Source organism: Amphiprion ocellaris, chromosome 2 (assembly GCF_022539595.1).
Source record: "Amphiprion ocellaris isolate individual 3 ecotype Okinawa chromosome 2, ASM2253959v1, whole genome shotgun sequence".
NCBI classification, from domain to species: domain Eukaryota; kingdom Metazoa; phylum Chordata; class Actinopteri; family Pomacentridae; genus Amphiprion; species Amphiprion ocellaris.
In genome coordinates, this window is record NC_072767.1 from 12,444,572 (window position 1) to 12,469,448 (window position 24,877).

The window sequence follows — 24,877 nt, forward strand, 5'->3', positions numbered from 1 at the left end:
GTATTAAGAAGCAGTGCTCTTCAATCACTGCTGCTTATCCGCCCTCCTTCCCTCACCTCCTTCTCGCCCAGGTTTGTTTTTGGCCTTTCCGTTAACGCTGGATCACTTTCAGAGCCCTGCTGTCAGTGCTAACCACACCATGACCCCTCTGACCCCTCTTATATCCTCTGCCTTATCTCTTCCAGCCCACCACAGCACCCTGCACCTCAGTCCTACCAGCATACACTCTGCTGCTACCTCCCTGTGGAGGGGAGGGGAGGGGAGGGGAGTGGAGGGGAGTGGAGGGGAGGGAGGAGGAGGCAGGCAGTGGTGCGCTGGGTGGCAGGCCTGTCCCTGCTCATTTTAGGTTAGCCGTCTGCATTACCACCAGCCAAAGTGACAGCTGTCAGCAGCACTGAGCGCTCCGGATGCTCCCCCTCCATCCGTCCTTGGAGTGTGGCCAGAACAGAGGAGAGGAGAGGAGAGGAGAGGAGAGGAGAGGAGAGGAGAGGAGAGGAGAGGAGAGGAGAGGAGAGGAGAGGAGTAATTATAAAATAAGAAAATAAGGAAAGGAAAAAAACAGAAGAAGAGTTGAAGGAAGATGAGAGGAGTGAGAGTAATCAAGGGAAAGGAATTTTCAATAAACAAGAAAAGAAAAAAACACAGGAAAAAGATTTCAACAGAAGGAAAAGAAGCAAAGAACAGAATTAGGAGTAAATGGTGAGGAAGAGGCTGAAGAGAAGAAGATAAAAAAAGACATGAGAAGACAGAAGAGAAAACAAGAGGACATGATGAAATGAAGAAAGGGGGTGAAGAAAAGGATGCAGAGAGTGGATAAAAAGGGAGGAAATGAAACGGGGTAAAAGGAGAAGAAGGAATGAAGGAAAAGGGAGATAAAAGGGAGAAAAATAAGAGGGGAGAGGAAAGGAACAGTAGAAGCATGAGAGGACATGAGCAAAGGACAAATACAGAAGATAGGAAGAAATGGCAGAGGAGAGGAAATAGAGAGCAGTAGTACATAAAAGGGTAATAAGAGAGAGAAAAAGAAGACAGAAATCGGAAAGAAGGAGAAAAAGATGGAGATGAGGGAAGGAAAGGAGAAGAGAGGAGATCAGATATGAGCTGAGTGACAGTGAATGTTTTCATTCACATTTTAGAAGAAATAATCAGTACTTTAAGAACCAAAGAATCCCAAAAACCGAGCTGAGGGTTTGGTCTGTTTCCATTTCCACTCTGACCTGTCAGTGTGTTATTATCTGGACCCGCTGCTCCACTGTGGCCCCTCCGTGGCCTCGGAGCTCCGCCGGGTTTGTGTGCGAGCAGCGCCGCCTGCCGGCTGGAAGCGGCCGCCGCAGAGCTCCGTCCTGCGCCTGTCAGCGCTGCGCTCAGAGCAGCGGTGAAGGCAGGAAGAGCGCAGAGGATCCAGGGAGACGAACACACCGTGAGCACGACCCTTTATTTTTCTGCTCTGTTTTGAATAGATTTACCTGCTTAGATATTTCATACCTGCATGAATCTAAAACAGATTAAAAAAAAGAGGAGTTTAAAAGCAACGACACAAACTGAACTTCGGTAGTGTTTAGTCTTTGCATTTTATTTATGTATTACATAGCTCATTGAATTAAAATGCTTTGCCCGAAAGTAATACTTTTTATTCATAATTTGCACGGCAAAGAGACTTCTTTTCCTGACGTAATGTGTTTGTCAATTTTTCTAGTGATCGTTTTTGTTGTTGTTTTTTAAAGTCCAGTAACAAATATTTTACATCATTTAAATATGTATTGCAGGTTTTTTGCTTGTTGTTGTTGTTGTTTTAATTTAAAGCACATGTTCTTTAATTATAATGTACAATTTCAGTTCATCATCTTGTAATTTCAGAACGTATCCCTTTATTGGCTAATGTGACATGATATTTCATTATCAGTTTTGGAGCAAAATGAAAATAATAGTGGCTGCACCAACCTCTGACAAAAGCAGTTCCTAAAAGAGAAGGAGAGTTTCAACCTCACAAAATACTGCATCATTACAAATGTTAACAGGACATCTCTTTTTCCTTATTTTTTTTCTCCTCCCAAATCATCTCTCATTCCTCTGCTTCTGTGTGATTAAATGTTTATGAAAATGATTTCAGGTGTGAGCGGATGAAGCTGCAGCAGCTCCTGCTGACAGAGAAGACTGATCAGTGCCAGAGAAACTCCACGTGGACTCAAGTGCTTATGCTCCTCACCTTCCAGACTGCATATATCTTATCTTCTGTACTTATGTAGCAGTTAAAGCTGTGCAGACTGTTTGCTGGTTCAGAGGTCAAGTCAATGATCACATGAAGACCTACAATCTTAAATCTGGAGATAAAACTACGTTCTCACTCATTCTCAGGTGCTCCTGCAGTGAGTGAGCGATGCTCGCCTCAAGATGCCCTAATGTACATGAATAAATAAGACACACACATGTACACACGCACACATACAGAGCTATCGGCTGAGCGGCAAAGCGGGTGTCTTGATTCCTAGACAGACACACTCATGCACTTTTAATGGGATCCCTCTCTAAAACGATAGGAATCCTTTGCTAAGCCTGACCCTTTTTCTCCGAGTGTGTGTATGAGTGAGTGCTTAACCGTGTGTGTGTGTGTGTGTGTGTGTGTGTGTGTGTGTGTGTGTGCGTGTGTGCGTGTGTGTGTGTGTGTACAGGAGCTGTGGATAAGGGTCATCCACCGGCCCAGGGGTGCGATTTCAACTTGCCTGAGGGAGGGTAAGTGAGTGGTCCCAAGACCCCGAAAACCCCAAGGCTTGAAATCAAACCACAGCACAACATGATAAACTCTCAGTCCAACTGCAGCCTGAGACTCATATGGAAACCTAGCAGAGCTCTTCTAACATGCAGCAGGACATTTTTTTGGTATATGGAGAATAAATAAATATCAATGTGATATTTATTTATTCTCCTAGATTCTTTTTTTCCCCCAGGATTCACTTAATGTTTCTTAGAACAAAGACAAATCTATTTGTATAACAGCACCATGTGTTCAGCTCAGTTTTATGCCACATCAGTTCAGTCTACATAGTTCTATTAATTGCAAATAAGGCAGAAATTTGCGCCACTGAAAGTTATCAGGTGGCCTATAGGAACACAGACTTGCTGAATAGCTATGTGCTGAACATTTTTAAGCTTTTATTCTTTTTTTGTAGAAAGCCAGATGAATGTTAAGGAGTTAGCACACACAAAACCTACAGTAAGGTGCTCTTGCTGTGTCATCGGAGAAGTGTCAAGTCACAACCAATAATTATCTTCATTATCTTCCCTAGGAATGTATTTATTTCAAAGTGGATAAAATATCAAAAAATATGTGATAAACAACATGTTAACATAGTCATGTTGCTGTATTTGTCTGATCATCAATTACAAATCCAATGATGTAGAGAATAGGATCGATGCAATTTTTTTAAAATGGTACTTTAAAGATCAGTCAATTGCAGATTGTTGCCAGTTAACTGACTAAGGGATTAATTGTTGATTTCAGCTCTACAGTGTAGTTGGGATGGATGTCTAGGGAAACAATGAAACTACTGGAAGTTTTGAAATATTTGTCCCTATGGACGTTAACCTGCCATTTCCCTAAAAGAGGAAATTCAACCCCACTAATTTGCTTCAAGGATCAGTCAGTGCTGAATGTTGCTGGGGCCAAACCATCTATGAACAGAACTGTTTGCACGAAGGACGAACGTTTTGAACGTTAGAGCAAAGTTTCTAAAAATGTCAAATCTATCGGGCTGAAACTAGCAGAAATGTGTATAAAATGACTTCACCATTTAATATCTGTTATTATACTTTCTGCCACAGCACCTGATCTTTATCAGCAGATTGAGTTCGTCCAGCTGTCATGGATTTAGATTTGCATATTTGAACTTTCTTTTTGTTAGACTGGAATATTGACTAGGTTTAAATAGGAAGTGATAACCGAAAACTGCTTTTTCAACCTTGAAGATATGTGACGGAAAACATAGACAAAACTGTTTTTCTCGATATTTTTCTCATCAGACAGAAAATTGACATAAAATGATGCACAAGATATATCTGAAGTTTTTTGACTGCTGAGTGTTGTTAAAACTATCAGAAAAAATGAGAATGAAAAAATCAGAATGCTGCCTGTTTTTGGAAACACTGGTATTTCCATTAGATCTGGAACTGCTGTAGTTTTACAAAATGTATTTTGTATTGGTTAAAATGAGGTTCTGTAGATTTGAATCATTGGCTGCAGGGCTACAACAAAGCAGCATTTTCTTAATAGTTTTTCCAAGAGTCGATTAATCATTTCAGATATATAAAATGTCACACAATGAAGAGTTAAGGCTATAACTATTCGGTGATATTTTTGTAAACCTGTTTATCTAAATGTTACTTCATTGCTGAGTGACGAATACAAGATTATCCCCTGAACATTTTAAATAACACGCATATTACATCCAAACTGGTCGAACTGGCCCTAAAAATCTCCTCCCTCTTGTTGTAAAATTTCCCATAATCCCCGACATGTTATGGAGGACACAACTGCAGTGTTCTCACTGTCAGCTACCATCCTTGAAAATACTAATCAGAAGTTCTCAAAGTCTAAGATCACATTTTGTTTAAAGACATATAAAACAGAAAAAAACAGCACACTTTGAGGAGCTGTAAGCAGAAAATTATTACTATTCTTGGTAGATGAATTACATTTAGAACAATTAATCAACCTTCAAAATTGCTCTAATTTCATCTTTGTCATTTTTGCTGCATTCACTTGCACAACACAATTTTGTGATGATGTCCCCGGTTTTTAAAAGCTCTGTATTTGGGTACGTTCTTGTGTTATTTTTCTCTTTGCAGATTTATAGTAAAAAAAATTCAGCTTTGAAAAAAGCATTTTTACACATCCATTGTTCTGAAGATAAAAAAAAAAAAACAGGTTCCATTGTGTGGTTGTGTGCGATTTTGTGAAATACTTTGGGAGAGTGAATAAAAAATGAAATGATAGAGCAGCTGTTCCATATTTATTACGTGGAAGGCACTTAAAGGCTGAACACTGCAGAGGAAATCTGTGCGTGTGTGTCAGCTGCTGTGTTACATGTCTGAGCACACAGCAACACTGTACCAAATGTTTGTGGTTCTTGCTTTTGCTTTATTTATTTATTCATTTATTTATTTGTTCTCTGGTGAGCGGGATTACCTCTGAATTATGGAACAGTCCCCGTTTTCTCCTTAAGTAAAAAATAACATCTGTCCGGCAAATGGAGAGCTTAGTGTTTCTCTATAATTAATGGTAAAAGCCTCCAGAGCCGCACATAAAATATACATCCTCTGTGCAGGACCCCCATAACAAAGAGAGCGAGACAGAAGAGGAGGAGGAGGAGGAGGGCAGCAGGTCAGTGAGAGGAGATGAAGAAAAAAAGAGAAGCAGAGAGTAGATTAAAGAAAGCGGTCAGTGTCTGACAGCTCCAAGAATGGAGATGTGTGTTTATAGACACAGACACAGCTGTAAAATGTGTCCAAAAATACACCATCTTGTAAACTTCACACATAACAGCATCTTCACTCAGGATTTTTTTGGTATAAATTAGGCTTTGTGTCTTGGCTTTTATGCAACTACATTAATTTCTAAAACTAGCCCGTTGTTTCTGGGTATAAAAGATGACAAGGAAATCAAAGATTTTTATTTTCTTATATGAGTTTTAGTTCTGTTCATTTTAAAAATGTAAACGTGTCTTCAGTTAAACCACCGCAATGTAAAGTCAGAAAAACAACAGGGGTGAATTCAGGCAAGGTTCAGAGAGGACTCGGACAATGTGAATGGCAAGTTAAAGTTAAAGACTGTGCAACATAAGTGAAACCATGATTTAACTCACCCACCACGTCTGTTGTATCTGTGGATAAAATGTGTCCAAATCTGAACAGGTGCAGCTGATATCCTGAAGACACGTGGCTTTTCCACTTCAAAAATTCTTGAGGAACTAGTTTCCTTGCGGGCTGCCATGACATGAACCATACTGCATTTCCACCAGTTTGCAGCAAAACCTTTGCATCACCATAACAATAAATTTTTAAGATAGTGGACCATGTAGGGTTTGCTGTCAAACTTTTAGCATGTTATTGCAAATATCTACTTCAGACTAAATTATCAATCAATTGTGCAGATGAATTGTGGGTAAAAATTTCTATTCATAAGCTTTTGTATTGTTTTTCATCTTTAAATATGACATCCATCCATACATCTATTATCTATACACCTTAATTCTCATTAGAGTCTAGGGGGGCTGGAGTCTATCCCAGCTGACAGGTGAAGGCAGGGGACACCCTGGACAGGTCAACAGTCTATCACAGGACTACATATAGAGATAAACAGTCACATTCACATTCACACCTAGGGACAATTTAGAATCACCAATTAACCTCAGTACGTTTTTGGACTGTGGGAGGAAATCAGAGTATCCAGAGAAAACCCACGTATGCACAGGGAGAACATGCAAACTCCATGCCATAAGATCCCAGGCCCACGCCTGGATGCAAACCAGTGCAACAGTGCTAACCACCAAGCCACTGTGCAGCCTAAATAAGACATGTTCATTGATAATACTGTCATTTTAGGGTGGCCTACATCTTTGTGTGTGAGTTTGAGTGCAGATAACACACCTGTAAAACTTGTTCGGAGGTCATTATAAGGGGAAAAAAGAGTGTTCCAGGGTAGGTACTTCTGAGCAGCGCTGAAAAACTGCTGTGCAGCGCTTAACACTGATCCATTACAACTCGAGGAAGACAAATGCAGATTGGGTAAACCTGGAGAGGACAACAAGCACCATTTCGTCTGTCCTCTCAATGTCTTCTTGACCAGCAATCTTCTCTCTAACGTCACCCTCAACAATGTCAGATCTCCATTGTTCTATTTTCTACATGCTTACAGAACTTGAGCTACATCAAGTAGCTCATATTTGAGTTGGTTGATTAGATTTGTTTTTGCACATTCAGAGCTGAAGTCACAGTTGGAGCTCAATGCAAACTGAAAAGTTGAAAGCGACAGTTAAGAGGCAGTTCCTGTAAACATTAGCACCACCTTGTGCTTGTATCATGTTCCTGCAGTAGAAAGTAGCCTGTGGTTTATGCTTCGGGTCCTACTGTTTTTGGGGTTCCCAATTGAAACCAACTTTTCAGGTTCTAAACTGCTTTTGGTTTCAGTAGAAATAGGAGGAAATGGTTTACTTTTCTGTTTACAAACTGGAACAGCACCTTTGTGGAAATAATCCTATGAGAGAGATTCACTTCACTAACAGCAAATTGGAAGTTTCAGACTGACATAGGCTATATTGCAAACAAAGTTACTGTGATTGAGCAACTGACTCCTGCTGATCATACTACAACTCTCGGTTTGATATGAAATATTTTTTTCTCATAATTTTAAGGATTTTTTTAGTAAAAAAAAAAAAAATCAATAACTTAACTCTTATGCACTGTAGTGTCAACAAATTTACTGCAGCCATAAACTCTCCTCCTCGTCATAGTACAACTCCTGAACTCTTGGTTTGATATAAAATATTATTTTTTTGGTAATTTTAGGGAATTTTCTATTAGTAATACAATTCAATAACTTCCCCCTGACAGTTCTGACAGAATTTGTTTTGAGCAGCACAGTATGCAGTGGTTGTATTGTAATGTACTTCAACATGGTAGTCCTGTCTGCATAAGCAAGCGATGAGTGTGAGTTACCCAAAAAAGCAAGACTATTTGGCCTATAGCAATTTGATTTAAAAAAAAAAAAAAAAAAAGCAAGACATTAGATATTATGGCACCCCAGTGACAATAATGTCTATGACAGGACATCTATCCATTATCTATCCATTATCCATCCATCCATTATCTATACACCGCTTAATCCTCATTAGGGTCGCGGGGGGGGGGGGGGGGGGGGGCTGGAGCCTATCCCAGCTGACTCGGGTGAAGGCAGGGGACACCCTAGACAAGTCGCCAGTCTGTCGCAGGGCCACATACAGAGACAAACAATCACTCTCACATTCACACCTACGGGCAATTTAGAATAATCAATTAACCTCAGCATATTTTTGGACTGTGGGAGGAAGCCGGAGTACCCGGAGAAAACCCATGCATGCACAAGGAGAACATGCAAACTCCATGCAGAAAGATCCCGGGAAAGCCGGGACACGAACCAGGGATCTTCTCGCTGCAAGGCGAAAGTGCTAACCACTACACCACTGTGCAGCCCCCAATTTTTTCCATTTTTTAAATTAAAATTCGAGTAATTCAAGTTCAATGAATAGCTTGAAATGGTACAAAGGTAAGTTGTGAACCACCCTAAGTTTAAAAAAAGGTAAAGATACCCGGAATTGAAAAATGATGTACATTTCAGAATTATGCAAAAATGACTTTTCGGGGAACAAGTGGGTTAACAACTTAAAGCTGCTCTGCAACAATGGAGGTTTAATCAGTAGAGGCTGCAACTGAACTGCTTAAGGAAACAGAAAAGATTTTTGGAAAAAAATGTATCTTCACTGTGGCTTCAGAAAGTGTTTCAGAAAGTCATTTGGAGAAATGTGCATAAACTGAGCATTATTTGAATAGTCTTGTACTGCAGAAAGTAGTAAAATATCAGAAGACAAGTTTCTTAGAGTCAACAGCTTGGTGTCAGGCAGCTCACAGTGTGGGAACAACAGCAACTCAGCCACCAAGTGGTAGGTCACGTAAACTGACGGAGCGGGGTCAGCGGATGCTGAGGTACATAGTGCCAAGAGGTTGCCAACTTTCTGCAGAGTCAATCGCTACAGACCTTCAAACCTCATTTGGCCTTCAGATTAGCTCAAGAACAGTGCTTCAGCAGAGAGCTTCATGGAATGGGTTCCATGGCCGAGCAGCTGCATCCAAGCCATACATCACCAAGTGCAATGCAAAGCGTCGGATGCAGTGGTGTAAAGCACGACACCACTGGACTCTAGAGCAGTGGAGACACATTCTCTGATGCAATCTGATGGACGAGTCTGGGTTTGGCGGTTGCCAGGAGAACCATACTTGTTGGACTGCATTGTGCCAAGTGTAAAGTTTGGTGGAGGGGGGATTATGGTGTGGGGTTGTTTTTCAGGAGCTGGGCTTGGCCCCTTAGTTCCAGTGAAAGGAACTCTGAATGCTTCAGCATACCAAGACATTTTGGACAATTCCATGCTCCCAACTTTGTGGGAACAGTTTGGAGCTGGCCCCTTCCTCTTCCAACATGACTGTGCACCAGTGCACAAAGCAAGGTCCATAAAGACATGGATGACAGAGTCTGGTGTGGATGAACTTAACTGGCCTGCACAGAGTCCTGACCTCAACCCGATAGAACACCTTTGGGATGAATTAGAGCAGAGACTGAGAGCCAGGCCTTCTGGTCCAACATCAGTGTCTGACCTCACAAATGCGCTTCTGGAAGAATGGTCAAAAATTCACATAAACACACTCCTAAACCTTGTGGACAGACTTCCCAGAAGAGTTGAAGCTGTTATAGCTGCAAAGGGTGGACCGACTTCATATTGAACCCTATGGATTAGAAATGGGATGTCACTTACGTTCATATGTGAGTCAAGGCAGGTGAGCGAATACTTTTGGCAAAATAGTGTGTGTGTGTGTGTGTGTGTGTGTGTGTGTGTGTGTGTGTGTGTGTGTGTATGTGTATGTATATGTATATAGCCGTCCTCTACCTGCTGCAGAGATCCCTGTCTCACCTGGAGGACACTAGAAACACCGTGAGGATCACGTACTTCGACTTCTCTAGTGCCTTCAATACAATCCAACCCTCACTGCTTAGGGTGAAGATGGAGAGGGCGGGGGTCTGTGACCAGCTGGCTGCATGGACCATGGACTACCTCACAGACAGACCACAGTATGTGAGGCTACAGGACTGTGTGTCTGATGTGGTGCTATGCAGCACAGGAGCCCCTCAGGGTACAGTACTCTCACCTTTCCTCTTCACCCTCTATACATCAGACTTCCACTACCCCACAGACAGTTGTCATCTCCAGAAGTTCTCCGATGACACTGCCATCATAGGATGCCTGTCAGAGGGGAACGACTGTGAGTACAGGAAGGTCATCATGGACTTTGTCTACTGGTGTGAGCAGAACCACCTCCAAATGAACGCCAGCAAGACAAAGGAGATGGTGATCGATTTCCACAGGAAACCCTCATACACTCCACCGCTGAACATCCAGGGACTTGATATTGAGAGAGTGAGGACCTACAAGTACCTGGGTGTTCACCTAAATAACAAACTGGACTGGACAGATAACACCGACTCTCTGTATAAGAAGGGTCAGTGTCGTCTATACCTGCTGAGGAGACTCGCATCATATGGTATGAGCAGGCCACTGCTGAAGACCTTTTATGACACTGTGGTGGCATCCATGGTCTTCTATGCAGTGGTGTGCTGGGGAGGGGGATGCTCTGAGCGTGGTAAGAACAGACTCAACAGACTGATTAAAAGAGCAGCTCAGTCTGTGGCTGCCCCCTGGACTCCATGGAGGTGGTGGGAGAGAGGAGGGCTCTGGGCAAACTGTCTTCTATCATCAGAAACACCTCCCACCCTCTGTATCAGACTGTGAACTCCTTAAGAAGCGCCTTCAGCAACAGACTGGTACACCCTAGGTGTAAGAAGGAACGTTTTCGCAGGTCGTTTATTCCAGCATCTGTTAGATTGTACAATGCCGCACTATAAACTCCACTGTGTACTGTTTACTGCTGCACTTTTCTCTTCCCCCATTTTAGACATGCATCCTCCTACTTATGTACAATAACTGATACCTCATCCTCTTGTATATAATCTTCTACATATTTATAGGAAGAAAAAAAAATCATCTGTATATCAGGGGTTTTTTTCTGCAATGTTTGCACTGTGTTTCTTTTTCTTACCCATTCCTGCACTGCCTTTATACTTTTTCTTTGGAGCTGCTGTAACGGTGAACTTTCCCCACTGTGGGATCAATAAAGTTTATCCTTATCCTTATCCTTAGTTATCTTTAATTATACAATTATTAATGTATTAGCAGTGTTTTCTTGTTTGTTTTTCATGATCGTTTTATCTTCACGAACAGTTCCACAATTTTATCTACATAGAATGTAGATAGCACTGCAAAAGATACATTTTAATGTTTTTAGAATGAATAATAGAAGCGTTTGAAGCATTGAAATAATTACTTTATTAAATTTTTCTTTACGTGTCTTTTCGCGGAACCAATAATGCTAAAACACACTCCCCGCCGGAACTTTATAGATGTGGGACGGGAGCGATGGAAAGATGGCGGCGGCTATGGTACAAATGTCCTGTTTGTACCGGGGGATGTTAGCGGTCAGGGCAACCGGCATCCGGACGCTTATTCCTGGGCTGGTCCCAGCGCACTTCCGAGCCTTCTCCGTGCGGAAGGAGCCGGACCTGGAGGAGAACCCGTTCTACAGCAAATACCAGGACAAGATCCAGCAGCTGCGCAGGTGAGCAGACAGCTACCAGCAGCATAGCATGCTCAGAGACATGCCACCAAGGTGGTTATTTTCACAATCATGTAATGTTTGCTAACTTAACATACATCCTGGGTGTCGTGGAAGATGTCCTCGAAAGCTATAGATACATTCGGCCTATATTTCAATCATCTATGGGACCAATGAAGACTCAAAGTTAGTGATATGTAGTGGTGAGGTATAACTGTACTGAGAGAGAGGAGAGTCTAAACCATAGACTGTATATAATGTGTGTAATAATTATACAGTCTATGGTCTAAACCTATGGCTCTGGTGATCCTGAGCAGCCCTAACTATCAGCTCATCAAAGAGGAAAGTTTTAAGCCCGATCTTTAAAGTAGAGATGATGTCTGCCTCCAGAACCCAAGCTGGGAGCTGATTCCACAACAGAGGAGCTGATCGCTGAAGGCTCTGTCTCCCATTCTGCTTCTGGAAACTATATGGGAACCACAAGTAAACCTGAAATCTGAAAGTGAGGGGCTCTATCAGGATGATCTAGTAGAGTAAGGTGTTTAAGATAATATGGAGCTGGTCATTAAGAGTTTTATATGTTAGAGGCAGGATTTCAATTTCTATCCTGCAAAGAATTACAGTAGTCCAGCTTAGAGGTTATAAATACATGGACTAGTTTCTCAGTATCACTCTGAGACAAGATGTTCCTGGTTTTGACAATATTATGTAGATGCAAGAAGGCCGTTCACCAGATGTGATTTATGTGAGTTAAAGGACATATCCTGATATAAAATAACTCCATGGTTCTTTACAGTAGAACTGGAGGCTAAGGCAATGTCATCAAGTGTAACTATCTGGTTAGACGGTGTGTTTATGAGGTGTTTGGGGTCAAATGCATTTACTTCAATTTTGTCTGAATTGAGCAGAAGAAAGTTACAGGTCATCCAGGCCTTTTTGTCCTTCAGACATGTTGGAGTTTGGTTTCATAGATAAATGTAGCTGGATGTCATCTACATAACAGAGAATTATGCAGTACTTCCTAATAATATTGCCTGAGGAGAGTATGTACAAAGTAATTAATATTGGTCCTGACACAGAACCCTGTGGAACTCCATAACTAACTCTGGTGTGAGCAGAAGAACCATTATTAACATGACTAAACTGGAATCTATCTGCTCAATATGATTTAAACCAGTTTAATGCCATTTCTTTATTCTGAATAACATGTTCCAATCTCTGTAATAAAATGTTAGAACCAACTGTATCAAATGCAGCACTAAGATCCTAAGCTACAGCTTTTGTTCAAATTTCAGCTTACATAAAAGATGTTCTGTGATTGGATTGGTCTCTGTGTGCCTCAGTCACCTAAAGGCACAACATATGTGTTGCACTGTGATGTTTCTGGATGGATTGCTCAGCTGGCTGGCAGCAGATACACATCACCATTCACTTCATTTTCAGTCACTGTCATTGACAGAAACATGGACATGGGCTTTCAGTGAATGAGCCGCAGATCAGGGGTGGCCAATAAGGTTACAGAGGTGGCCATGGCCTCCCATGGTGCAACTAATTACAACTATGAAATTGTCTTTAAATGTGTGACCTGCTGACATGTGAGACTTTAAACAAAATAAGCCAGAAACATTAAATACATGTTAAATTTCTGTGAAAAAAAATTCTAACTTTAGCCTGTTCATTGTAAACGTAAGAATTTATTTATAAATCAGACTTTTTTTACAGGCTTTGTAGCAGCAGACTCTACTGGGGGTGAAGGGTGGTGGCCGTAAATAATTAAAAAATGCTGCAGCTACACTCCATTTTCATGCTTGATTAATTTCTGTGTTGCTCAGTCTATTATATGTAGAAAACTTCCATCATGTAGTCCCAGATCCTAAACTGATATCTTCAAACGGATTGTTTTAATAAAAATAATAATAATATAACATTTTAACAGGTTGTTGAAAGTCAGGGAACACCAAATGTTTTCTTAAAATAAAATGGCTACAACATTTATTGAAATCACTGATTTGGTTCGACTTGTTTTCAGTGCCAAACCACAGGAGTATAAGGTGCGGCTGGAGAAACGCCATGAGGCCCAGAAGGAGGTGCTCGGACACTCCAAGCAGGCCGAGTTCATCAGGCTCATGGAGCAGGAGGTGAGTATCAGCCGGGCTCACTGTAGGCCTGGACACCAGGAATATATGCTCTGACAGTCCTTGAAGTCCCAAAATACTACACAAGTTCAAGTCACAAACTGAAACACAGCCAAATCCTCACACATTTTTAATGTGTATTTTTTAGTAACCGGATAAAACTGCAAAATCACTGAGCAATTAAACAGTAACGGTGTGCAGTGAAATGTGTTAGTCATAGGTGGAGCAAGACGTCCTGCATGCTTGTATTTATCACCGCTATAATGGAGAACTTTAATATCTTTCTTCGTCTCAATCTCTGCAGTTGGAGAAAAGAGACCAAATGGCTACTGGTGATGGATCATCGGGAGGTTTCACCAAGAACAAGGTGAGTTGAGGGAAGGAGAACTGTATAAACAGCACACGTACACCAGTGTAGCAGGGATTTCTTTCTTTCAGTTAATTTTTTTTGGCTTTATTTGACAGGTAAGTTGAGAATCAAACAGGAAACTAGGGAGAAGAATAGGGGCAAGATCTGCAGCAAAGGGCTGTGAGCTGGAACCGAACCCAGGCCACTGTTTATGGGTCACCCACTCAACCAGCTGAGCTACCTGGGCACCCAGGGATTTCTTTCTGCTAATCACTAATGCTTTCTCATAAAGAAAATAGTAATATGGCAACAGTCTGAGCTAACCTTTTGCAAATTTGTTATATGGCCTTGAAAAGTGGGTTGGACATGGCTTATGACATTATCAGCAAACACAATGTTCATTATTATTATTATTTTTCAATTGGCAAAAAATCATTTTGCAATTAATTTGAAAACGTCAGTGATACCTTGCAGGGTGACTTTCAACTATCATCATTCTTCTGCAGAATCTGTTTTCGGTTTAAACATGTATAGCTGAATTACTCCAATATTACAATTTGTCATTGACTAGAGTAGTCTTATAGTGTTTGAGTGGAGTTGTGGGTGAGCTGGTGTGCTGAGCTGCAGCTAGCAGGCAGGGGTTAGTGGAGAAAGAGGTGAGACATTCACAGATCTGACATTATAAAGGAAACCACTGTGTAAATTTACAACTAAGTACAACCCTTCTCTGTATTTCTACGTGATCATTATCTTTATAGATATTTGCTCTGCTGAACAACTGCAACATAATTCCAGAATGGTTGATAGTGGTGGAATTTCAAAGTAACAAACTAAACTATTGGGAAATTTTTATAATATCATATAAAAAGAAAACTGCACACTGTTGTTGAAACTGCAATATTTTTTGTCGTAAATGGTTCAGCCTCAATATTGAAGTGTATTACAACTCAGCTACACCTAGACAGCTAGGAGGATAATAAAAAACCTTGTGTTCTTGGTTTAGTAAAGCAATTTATTGCTTAGTGACATTTTTAACAAAAGAAAAGGTGATAATACAACACAGAACACAGGACTGGTGGGTGTTGCTAACTCAGAATTAATTAAAACCAAAGGAAGGCTAACATGGTCGTAAAAAGTAGCGAAAAAAATAACCACACTAAGCTCCCTAGCCAAACTTAAAGACATAATAACAACACCCCGAGCTAACAAAAGTAATTGACAAATCAGTGGAAGTGTATGTTAGCTCAGAGCTCCAAGTAACCAGTTTGGTGGCTGCTGAAAGCACAAGCTGACATAGTTACACTGCTGCTAACAGAAGTTACATATTCCTTTCGCTGTTTTACAGATGATGTCCAGATTTATTTACCAATTAGACCCAAAACTGATGGTTCATTACACCCATTACTAAACTGCCTAGAGGATCTGAAATCATAGTTGGACATTCATTTTCTTTCTCTCAATGAAACCAAAACAGAGATTGTTGTTTTTAGCTGTCCAGATCAATTAGGCAACTGCATCTGTGCTCTTGGCCCTCTGGAAAGCTATAATCAACCTTTATCAAAAAATCTGGGTCTGATTTTTGACAGTGTTTTAAAATTTGACAAACAAATCAGTTCTGTTGTCAAAACCTGATTCTTTCAATTGAGACTGTTGGCCAGAGTAAAGTCCTATCTTGTCCACAATGGCTTTGAGAGAGTCATGCATGCCTTTATAACATCTAGGTTAGACTACTGCAACTCTCTGTATGTGGGTCTTGATCAGACGTCGCTTCATTGACTCCAGCTGGCACAAAATGCTTCTGCCTGACTTCTAACAGGGACAAAGAAACAGGAGCACATCACTCCAGTTTTAGCCTCACTCCACTGGCTTCCTGCCTGTTTTAGAATTGTTTGTGAGATTTTATTGCTTGTTTTTAAGGTGTTAAATGGGTTGGCACCTTCTTATTTATCTGAGCTTTTATATTTCCATGCTCCAGTTTTATCCCTTGAAGTCAGCCAGTCAGATGGTGCTTAAAGTTCCCAGATCCAGGCTCAGAAACAGAGGTGACCGGGCCTTTTCTGTGGCTGCATCCAGTCTGTGGAACCAATTACCTGTTCAAAATAGAACTGCTCGGTCTCTTGATACCTTCAAGTGCCTACTGAAGACACACATGTAGTCTCAGGCTTTTAATTGTAGTTGAGCGCTGACACCTTGATATACGTCATTGTTTATCTTGCTCTGTATATTTCCTCACAGATTATGTTTTGTTTTCTATTTTGAACTGTAAAGCACTTTGGTCGGCCTTGGTTGTTTTTTAAATGTGCTACATAAATGAAGCTGACTTGACTTGACATAACGCTCACTTTTAAAGATTTTTATATGACGTTGTTTGCAGGTACTGGTGAGAAACAGCATTTCATTTCAGCCTGTGTATTTTTCTAAATACCACGTGAGAAATGACAGTAAAGGAATCTGATCTGACACAAAACACAAGACAGTGAGAGGCACCAAGGCGAACCGCCCACATTAAATCCCAGCTGCTCTGACTGTGAGGCTGGCTGCAGATTTAAGCCCAGATGTGGTGATTGCTGCAGTTGAATTGGTGGAGGAAACTGGGTGGTGGACCAGTCAGGCAGGATAGTAGGTTTAAAATGAGTGAGGGCTTCAGAGCAGATCAGGAGCTCCAGAATGGAGACAGGTGGGGTCTGGAGATCTTCAGCCAGCTGGAATCAAAAGACCATGCCAGAGACCACAAGGGATCCACCACATAAAGGAAAGCACAGCCACCACGGGCTTCAACAAATGCTTTATGATTAAAGTTCATTATTGATCTTCTGACAGATTTATATCACCTCAGTGTGATTATGCAAAGGCTTCTTATTTGTCATACACTCCACTAACTCAAAACCTGCCATTTTATTTGTAGTAGGCTTGATCATTTTGGTGATGATGCTACAGTGTTTAACAGACTGTAATGTGCTGTTCTTTAGACACTGGACTCCATCCTTAACCTGGAAATGATTAAGGACAAGACGGGTGAGGAAATTGCAGAGGTGAGTGGGGGGTGAGGTCAAATTGCTTCCTGTGGCAGGTGAAACCTTTTGGAGCTGTTTGTTGTCTTACCTCTGCTTTGTTCTTATATTCTCCCCTCAGCTTTGGATGAAATTTTATTCTGCGAAGGACACGATCAGCGCCGTCATCCCGGTGAGCTGATGAATCCCAATGTTTTGAATTTACCGCTGACATTTGCTTCTTTAATTTTTCGTCCACACTTGCTTTGAATTAACAAAGAAAGAGGTCATTTTTGCCCCTTGTTGCTAACGACCTGTTGTGCACAGATTTTTTTCTCTTAGCCATATCCTAAATGTGTTTCTTAGTTCAGTGTGCTTTGGTGGCAAAGTTGTGCCTTCAGTTGTGGTGTTTGTCTATTTAACACTGACTGTACAGTTGCACAATTATGCTAGTAAATAGAAAATGTCTGTAAACAGTTTTAGAAATCCAGCAATGATGAGGAGTGTTCACATCAGGACGTGCATGGTACTAATTTGATGACTTGTCTTTCTTTGTGTTTGCAGACACAGATCTATGAGGTGATTTCCAGCAGAACAAAGTCCTGCCCGATGGTAAGCTCACTGCTCAGAATGAGACACGATGATGAGAAGCTGCAGACACTAAAGTGAAGCATACGATTATCAGTGTGTCAGTATCACCAGACACGGTGGTTATTTTCTGAACACTGACCTGTTCTGCTACGAAAGACAAAGCTGCTGATAGTCAGCTTGTGGCAGAAAAGGTGCAAATTACTGAATAACCATCCATCCATTATATATACACTGTTTAATCCTCATTAAAGGCGCTGGAACCTATCCCAGCTGACCCTGGACAGGTCGCCAGTCTATAGCTTGTTTTATGCTTGCCACGCCCGTGAGGTCTGTGCGGCTCTGTGTGGACAAATTATGTCATTTTGGCAGCCACGCCCCCTCAAGCAGAAAATTTCCGCGTTGTCCATCCATCCATTATCTATACACCGCTTAATCCTCACTAGGGTCACGGGGGGGGCTGAACCCTATCCCAGCTGACTCGGGCGAAGGCAGGGGACACCCTAGACAGGTCACCAGTCTGTCGCAGGGCTACATATATAGACAAACAATCACTCTCACATTCACACCTACGGGCAATTTAGAGTAATCAATTAACCTCAGCATATTTTTGGACTGTGGGAGGAAGCTGGAGTACCCGGAGAGAACCCACACATGCACAGGGAGAACATGCAAACTCCATGCAGAAAGATCCCGGGAAAGCCGGGACGCGAACCAGGGATCTTCTCGCTGCAAGGCGAAAGTGCTAACCACTACACCACTGTGCAGCCATTTCCGCGTTGTGCGCCTCCAAATTATTCTAACAACGTGGACGGAGACCTGTGGAAAGCTGGCGGAACAACAGCAGCTCCCAGCAGCAGAAGTTCAGAAATGCATGCATTTATACGATTCATCACACAGAGATCACCGTGGTAACCGGGCTATGAACAATTCATGGTGTGAAATTAAAACTAACTGCTGAAATGCAACTATTCGGTAAATTGCCATGTTGTAAGTGGTGTGAACAATGGCAAACTTGTACTCTAGTACTAGAGCAGACTAGATAGACGTGTGTTTGCGATACACTGTCCCTGCAGTTTAGGAGCAGACCTCGCACGGTGTATAAAGTCACACACGTTCTCTGGAGCGGATTTCCAAGCGTCTCATTTCCACACGACTCGTTCGTGCAGAAAGCATAACCCAGCCTTATCACAGGGCTACACAGAGACTAACAATCACTCTCACATTCACACCTACGGACAATTTAGAATCACCAATTAACCTCAGCATGTTTTTGGACTGTGGGAGGAAGCCGGAGCACCTGGTGAAAACCCACGCTGCACAGGGAGAACATGTAAACTCCATGCAGAAAGATCCCAGGTCCAGGCCTGGATGTGAACCAGGGATCTTCTAGCTACAAGGCAGCAGTGCTAACCACTGAGCCACTGTGCAGCTTAAATAAGACATGTCCACTGATAATACTGTCATTTTAGGGTGGCCTAAATCTTTGTGTGTGTTCTGAGTGCAGGTAACACACCTGTAAAACTTGTTCGGGGGTCATTATAAGGTGAGAAAAGAGTGTTCCAGAGTAGGTACTTCTGAGTGGCCCTGAAAATGCTGTGCAGCGCTTAACACTGATCCATTACAACTCAGAGAAGACAAATGCAGATTGGTTAAACCTGGAGAGGACAATAAGCACCATTTCGTCTGTCCTCTCAATGTCTTCTTGACCAGCAATCTCTCCTCTCGAACGTCACCCTCAACAATGTAAAGTTTACCACATACGCTAACAGAAGAAACCTTCATTGTTCTATTATCCACATTCGCATTCACACCTGCAGACTATTTAGAGTCACCATTTAACCTGAACATGTTTTTGGACTGTGGGAAGAAGCCGGAGAACACTCAGACATGGACAGGGAGAACAAGCAAACTCCACACAGAAAGATCCCAGGCCAGGACGCGAACTGGGGATCTTCTTGCTGCAAGGCGACAGGGCTAACCACCGAGCCACCGTGCAGCCCTACTGGATAACCAGCAGCTGAAAATTATTAATGATCAGATCATCAAGCACATGAAATGTTTCCTTTGTATTTTCCTAACTCATCACCACAGTCTCTCTCGTCTTCAGTTTCTTTACGCTTTACCCCAGAAAGAGGGTTACGAGTTCTTTGTGGGTCAGTGGTCCGGACATGAGCTGCACTTCACCTCCCTCATCAATGTCCAGGTAAACCCCTTCACACCCACAACACCTTCACATGCTGCTGAGAAGCCCAACATTCTCAGGGCTCCCAGCAAACACTTTCCAAAGCTTCTCATCTCTGACATCTATAAACCAACAATGAACCGTTTCACTAGCCAGCTGAATTTGATATTAAAGCTGATGTTAGCTGAGTGGTTGACCTTTCATAGCTTTCAAGTAGTCTGACTCACTGGATGTAGACACACATTTCATGCAGCTTTCTTCTCCTCCACTGTCTGTGTGTTACCAACCTCCATGCTCCACTAAAAATGAACACTAAAAGTGGCAAGTTTTGCTGAGGATTTGGAGAAACAAGAAGACAGGCCAGCTGGATTATTTTGATGAATTAGCTGTCCTTATGACATTTCTTACCTCTCTTTGTGCAAATGTTCCACCAAAACAATGTTGCAGGGACATCTGAGCTGCATCCAGAGATTATCACCGCCCAAAACAACTGTGATTGGTTTAATGAAATACAAGGAGTGAGTCCGGATAGTTTGATACATTGAGCGGGCGACACATGAACAGGGGCTATAGTCCCCGATGCAGTGGTCAAGGGTTCAATTCCAGCTGACAACCCTTTGCTGCAGGTCTTCCCCTCATTCTTCTCCCTACTTTCATGTCTGCCCCTCAACTTAACCTGCCAAAAAATGACCAAAAAAATACAAACAAGTGAAAGGGTTAGTTGAGCTATTATTTGGAAAGTTGAGTCTCCAGTCATCACATTTTTACTGTAGTAAAAAGAGGGGATGTGTAGATGAGCAAAAACTGGAATGCTTGTCTAAGTTTTTTGCATTTACTATTTACCTTTGCCTATTTTTCTGTTGTCTGGAAATACATAAAAAAAAAAACTCTGGCTTTAATAATTGCATTCATTCATAAAACCCCATATTCAGAGGTAAATTTAAATGTTTTATTGCCCCGAAAATAGGGATCGAACAACTGTCTGTATGTCAAATCTCAGATTGTTTGTTTCTTGGTATTTTTATTTTTGGTAATCCATTCCCAAGAGAAAAAAAATATCCAAATGTGGTTCTTTGGCTCCGATGCATTTGCCGTTCTCTGTCTGTAGTCACTGTGCTTTCCAGCAGCGCCCTGCCTACAGTACTATCGAACTGGTCATGAGTAATGACTATCAACACTGAAAGATAAATATTGAAAAGCTCTCTTTTAATTAAACATAAATTAACAACGGGATTTAAGTGGTGCTTTGCGTTTGTGTTAGATTATTACACCAAGATTTCATTTTAATGCAAATGTCTATCAGTTCCAAACATTGGTTAATGGACTAGTTGAGTATTAATAACCAGTATTGGCCCTGAAAAATCCATATCAGTCAACAAACCTTGTATAATATTGTAGAACATCCTGGTGTAACTCTTTACATGATTACAGGTTGGTAGATGTTCTATGGACTGAAATGTCTGAATGTAAGAACTCCAGTCATACTGTTGCTCATTGAGATGCTAAATGGATGTTACCTGTGTCCAGACGCTGGGTGAGAACGCTCCCAGTCAGCTGATCCTCTACCACTACCCAGACCTGAAGAAGGAGAAGGGCGTTGTGCTCATGACAGCTGAGATGGACTCCAGGTTCATAGTAAGTTCATAGAAAAACCCTAATTAATAGAACATGTTTTTAATCTCTTTTTATTACATGCATTACTATACACTGTTATATACACTATTATTTGAGTCATTCCAGAACTGGAGGACATTTTGACATCAAATTTTTTTTTTTTAAAAATGAACCTTCTCTTTTACAATTTTCTACTCCATATTCATCAGTAATAGGTAATAATCTATCAAAGGCTTGATTAGCTCAGCTTACACATCAATGATACCATTTTTATTCCATGTTTTCTGTGTTGTTTGCTAGCCCTACTCTAATCACAGTAACAGGGTTGCTAATCCATGCTAATGTTAGCTTTTTCTCAGCAGTAGAAGCTAGATATTTAGCTTGCTGCTACTGCTGACCAAGAGGACAAACCTACTGATGGAAAACAGTCTAAAGAATTAGTCTGATCCTGATAATATGAGGTAGAGATCCTCAAAATGCAGGACAAACAGGCTTAGGAACAGTTTCTACCCATGGTCCATCAGACTCGCTCCTGAACTCCAAACACTTGTCTACCTGAATGCACAATGCCACTTTTTGCTGCTTTCGTGCAATTTCATAACATATTTATCATATTCTACTGGTTCTTATTCCATTTCATCTACCTCCCATATTGCACGTATCTTGCCTCCTTTGCAGATGTTGTCTTTTTTAATATTGTTTTGTTATATATGTACATTTGATTCTATTATTTAATGTTGATATTTGATCTCTTATTGCTTGTTGTTGTGCACCATCCAGTGGAAGCTATTTATATTTTTGTCATGCCATGTATGATGACAATAGAGCCATTCTAATTCTAATTCTAATTCTAGAGTGAGACATTCAATCAAGGCTGACAATGTTATGAAAATGTGAAAAATAGAAGAGAGGACATAGCTTTCTCTACCCATTCTTTAGGAAAACAGTTTGATAATGTTAATTCCAGCGTTTCATGTGATTCACTGTTTTCTTCTACTACCAGATAAAAAGATTATGCTAACAGGGTTGTTGTGGGACACACGTTCCCTGCATGATAATTATTTTTACTCTGCCAAGGAACGCGGCAAATTTATGTGATGACCGGCCTATGTTTGTCCTTCTGTTAATCTGTCTGTCTGTTAGCAACATTACTCAAAAATGGATTAAATTTTCAGGGAAGGTCAGAAATGACACAAGGACCAAGTGATTAGATTTTGACAGTGAAGTGGCTTATAGTCTGGATCCATGGATTTGTTAAAGATTTCTGCATCATTGTGAGATAGCAGCACAGCGTCACTGTAACTATGACAACAAATGAACACTACGTCAGCTGCCTGCTGATGATCACATGATTGCGATCCTACTACAAATCCACCACTGCAGACTTATCAAGACTTAATCGTCGGAAATGATACAAGGACACAGCAGCTTTGGTGGAGTGCTGCACTTTTCTTGTTTAAAATATTATGTTGATTAAAAATATGTTCCCACAATTAAAAAGACACCAAAAATAAAAAAGTAATGCCAAAAATTAAATTTTAACAGTTTTATTTGAGATTCAGTTTGGTCATCGGGGGGTCGGTCAAGAGAAAAATGCTATTTTAGTGAGAACTCCAGATTTATTTAGTATTTTAAAAACATTTTCAAACATTCTTTTCTCCTAGTTTATTTTACATTTGGTCTCAGACCAAGTACATTTACACAACAACTGCATGTTTTAGTATTTTGTGCATGGATTATTTGAAATTTGATGGTTTGAATTTAAAATGTCCTCTAGTTCTGGAATGACCCGTATACACTCCGGCTGTAGTGTCAGACCTGGACAGAAAGGAGACTGATTCATGGGTAAAGACATATTGCCCATATATAAATCCTCTCTTCCTTGTTTCCCCAGACCGTCCACCAGGCTCAGTGCTTGGCCAATCAGGTGCAACTGTTCTACAGCACGCAGAGGCAGGAGACGTACAGATTGGTGGAGACATTTAACCACCATCCCACAGACTTCAAACACATGTCTGTGATAGCAGAGCTGGAGCAGAGCGGGCTGGGCTCTACGGCTTCCCCTGGGGGTTCCTGAGTCACCACCAGACCACCTGCTGTCACATGTCCAGGACCTGTTGCTCTCATTTAACATTACAAATAGATGTGTTTTATCACTCAGCACCTTCCACTGGGATGCAGCTGCTTCTCATTCTGTGTATAAAGTGTGCAGCAGCAGCTGTGATTTAGGAAAAGGAACTTAAAGAAGCACAGATTGCCTGTTATGAACTCAAATAATCTACAACACATCTTGTGTATTCATTTGGAACCACAGAAAATATTGTGGCCGTGGCTTATTCTATAAAGAATGAATCATCCTGTTCTTCATATCTGACTGGACCAGACAAACCCAAAAAACATTTTAACTTTCATCTATAAACAGTTAATTCCCCAAGTTGCCTGTTCGTTCTGAATATTGTAGCACATTTTTCATCTCCTTGTTCTTGGAAAAAAAACCTTTGTGTGGGTTAGACAAAGCCCTAAGGTTAAGTTTCAGCGCTGTGGGTCATTATCACACGCATAATCATTGAGTGGTGTCTGGTGGAGTCTAAATAACTCATTGACCCTGCTTGTAATTTCCAAAAGGAATGGAGATCTGACTGACCCCTTTCAACATGGAAGGAGTGAATGTTCAATATTAAAGTGACTCCACAACCTACTTGCTGAACACCTTCAGCTCCCGTTATTCCTGTCTATAATAGTGAGAATGATGCACGCCACTAATATTGCTGAAGTCTGAAAATGCAACATTTGCAATCTGACCATCTCTTCATTTTGTCTCCATGAAGCTTTGTGGTTGTGATTTCTGAAATATGCAGTGAGCTAGTGACTTTTTAAACATGTTGGAGGAACATTTAGTTTGTGTCCTTCCCTTACAGCACATCTGTCAAACTCAGTTTAGTTCAGGGGCCACATTCAGCCCTGTTTGATCTCAAGTGGGCCGCACTGCTACAATCACAGCATAATAACCAATAAATAACACTCCACATTTTCTCTTTGTTTCAATGCAAAAAAGTGCATTCTGAAAATGTTCACTTTTAATGAGCTATCTTTTTACAAAACATTATGAACATCCTGATCGTTTACACATGTGCATTAAAACTTACAGATCACAGTGAGTCTACAAAGGCTCAAAACATTCAGTCATAGCTATCTGGAACTGAACAATCTAGTATTTTACTTCATGGTCAAACAATTTGTCAATATCTATAAATTGTTTAAAATTTATGGTTTTACAAATTTGCAATCTGCGGTTACTGTCTTCTTTGTCATTTTTTACACTTTGCAAAGTCGTCCTGCGGGCTGGTTTTGGCCCATGGGCCGTATGTTTGACACCGCTGCCTTACAGGAATCAGGAAAATGTACTGAAAGTATTAAGAATACTCTTATATGAAACATATTAAAGAAACGTTTCGCTGCAGAACTTTTTCAGTTAAAAACTGTTGAAGGGCCTTAATTGCTGTTGATTTAACCCCTAAAAACTCTGTATCGAAGTTACATGTTGAGA

General features: G+C 41.1%; 1 protein-coding gene across 1 annotated transcript; it reads left to right on the plus strand.

The window, feature by feature from the left end:
- Positions 1-11,257: 11,257 nt before the first annotated feature.
- On the plus strand, positions 11,258-24,028 carry atpaf1 (ATP synthase mitochondrial F1 complex assembly factor 1). Its single transcript, XM_023291199.3, has 9 exons — positions 11,258-11,472; positions 13,499-13,607; positions 13,909-13,971; positions 16,923-16,985; positions 17,086-17,136; positions 17,508-17,555; positions 19,642-19,737; positions 21,244-21,351; positions 23,225-24,028. The coding sequence occupies exons 1-9, from the start codon at positions 11,258-11,260 to the stop codon at positions 23,405-23,407; spliced, it is 936 nt and encodes a 311-aa protein (XP_023146967.2). The 3' UTR covers positions 23,408-24,028.
- The last annotated feature ends 849 nt before the right edge of the window (positions 24,029-24,877 follow it).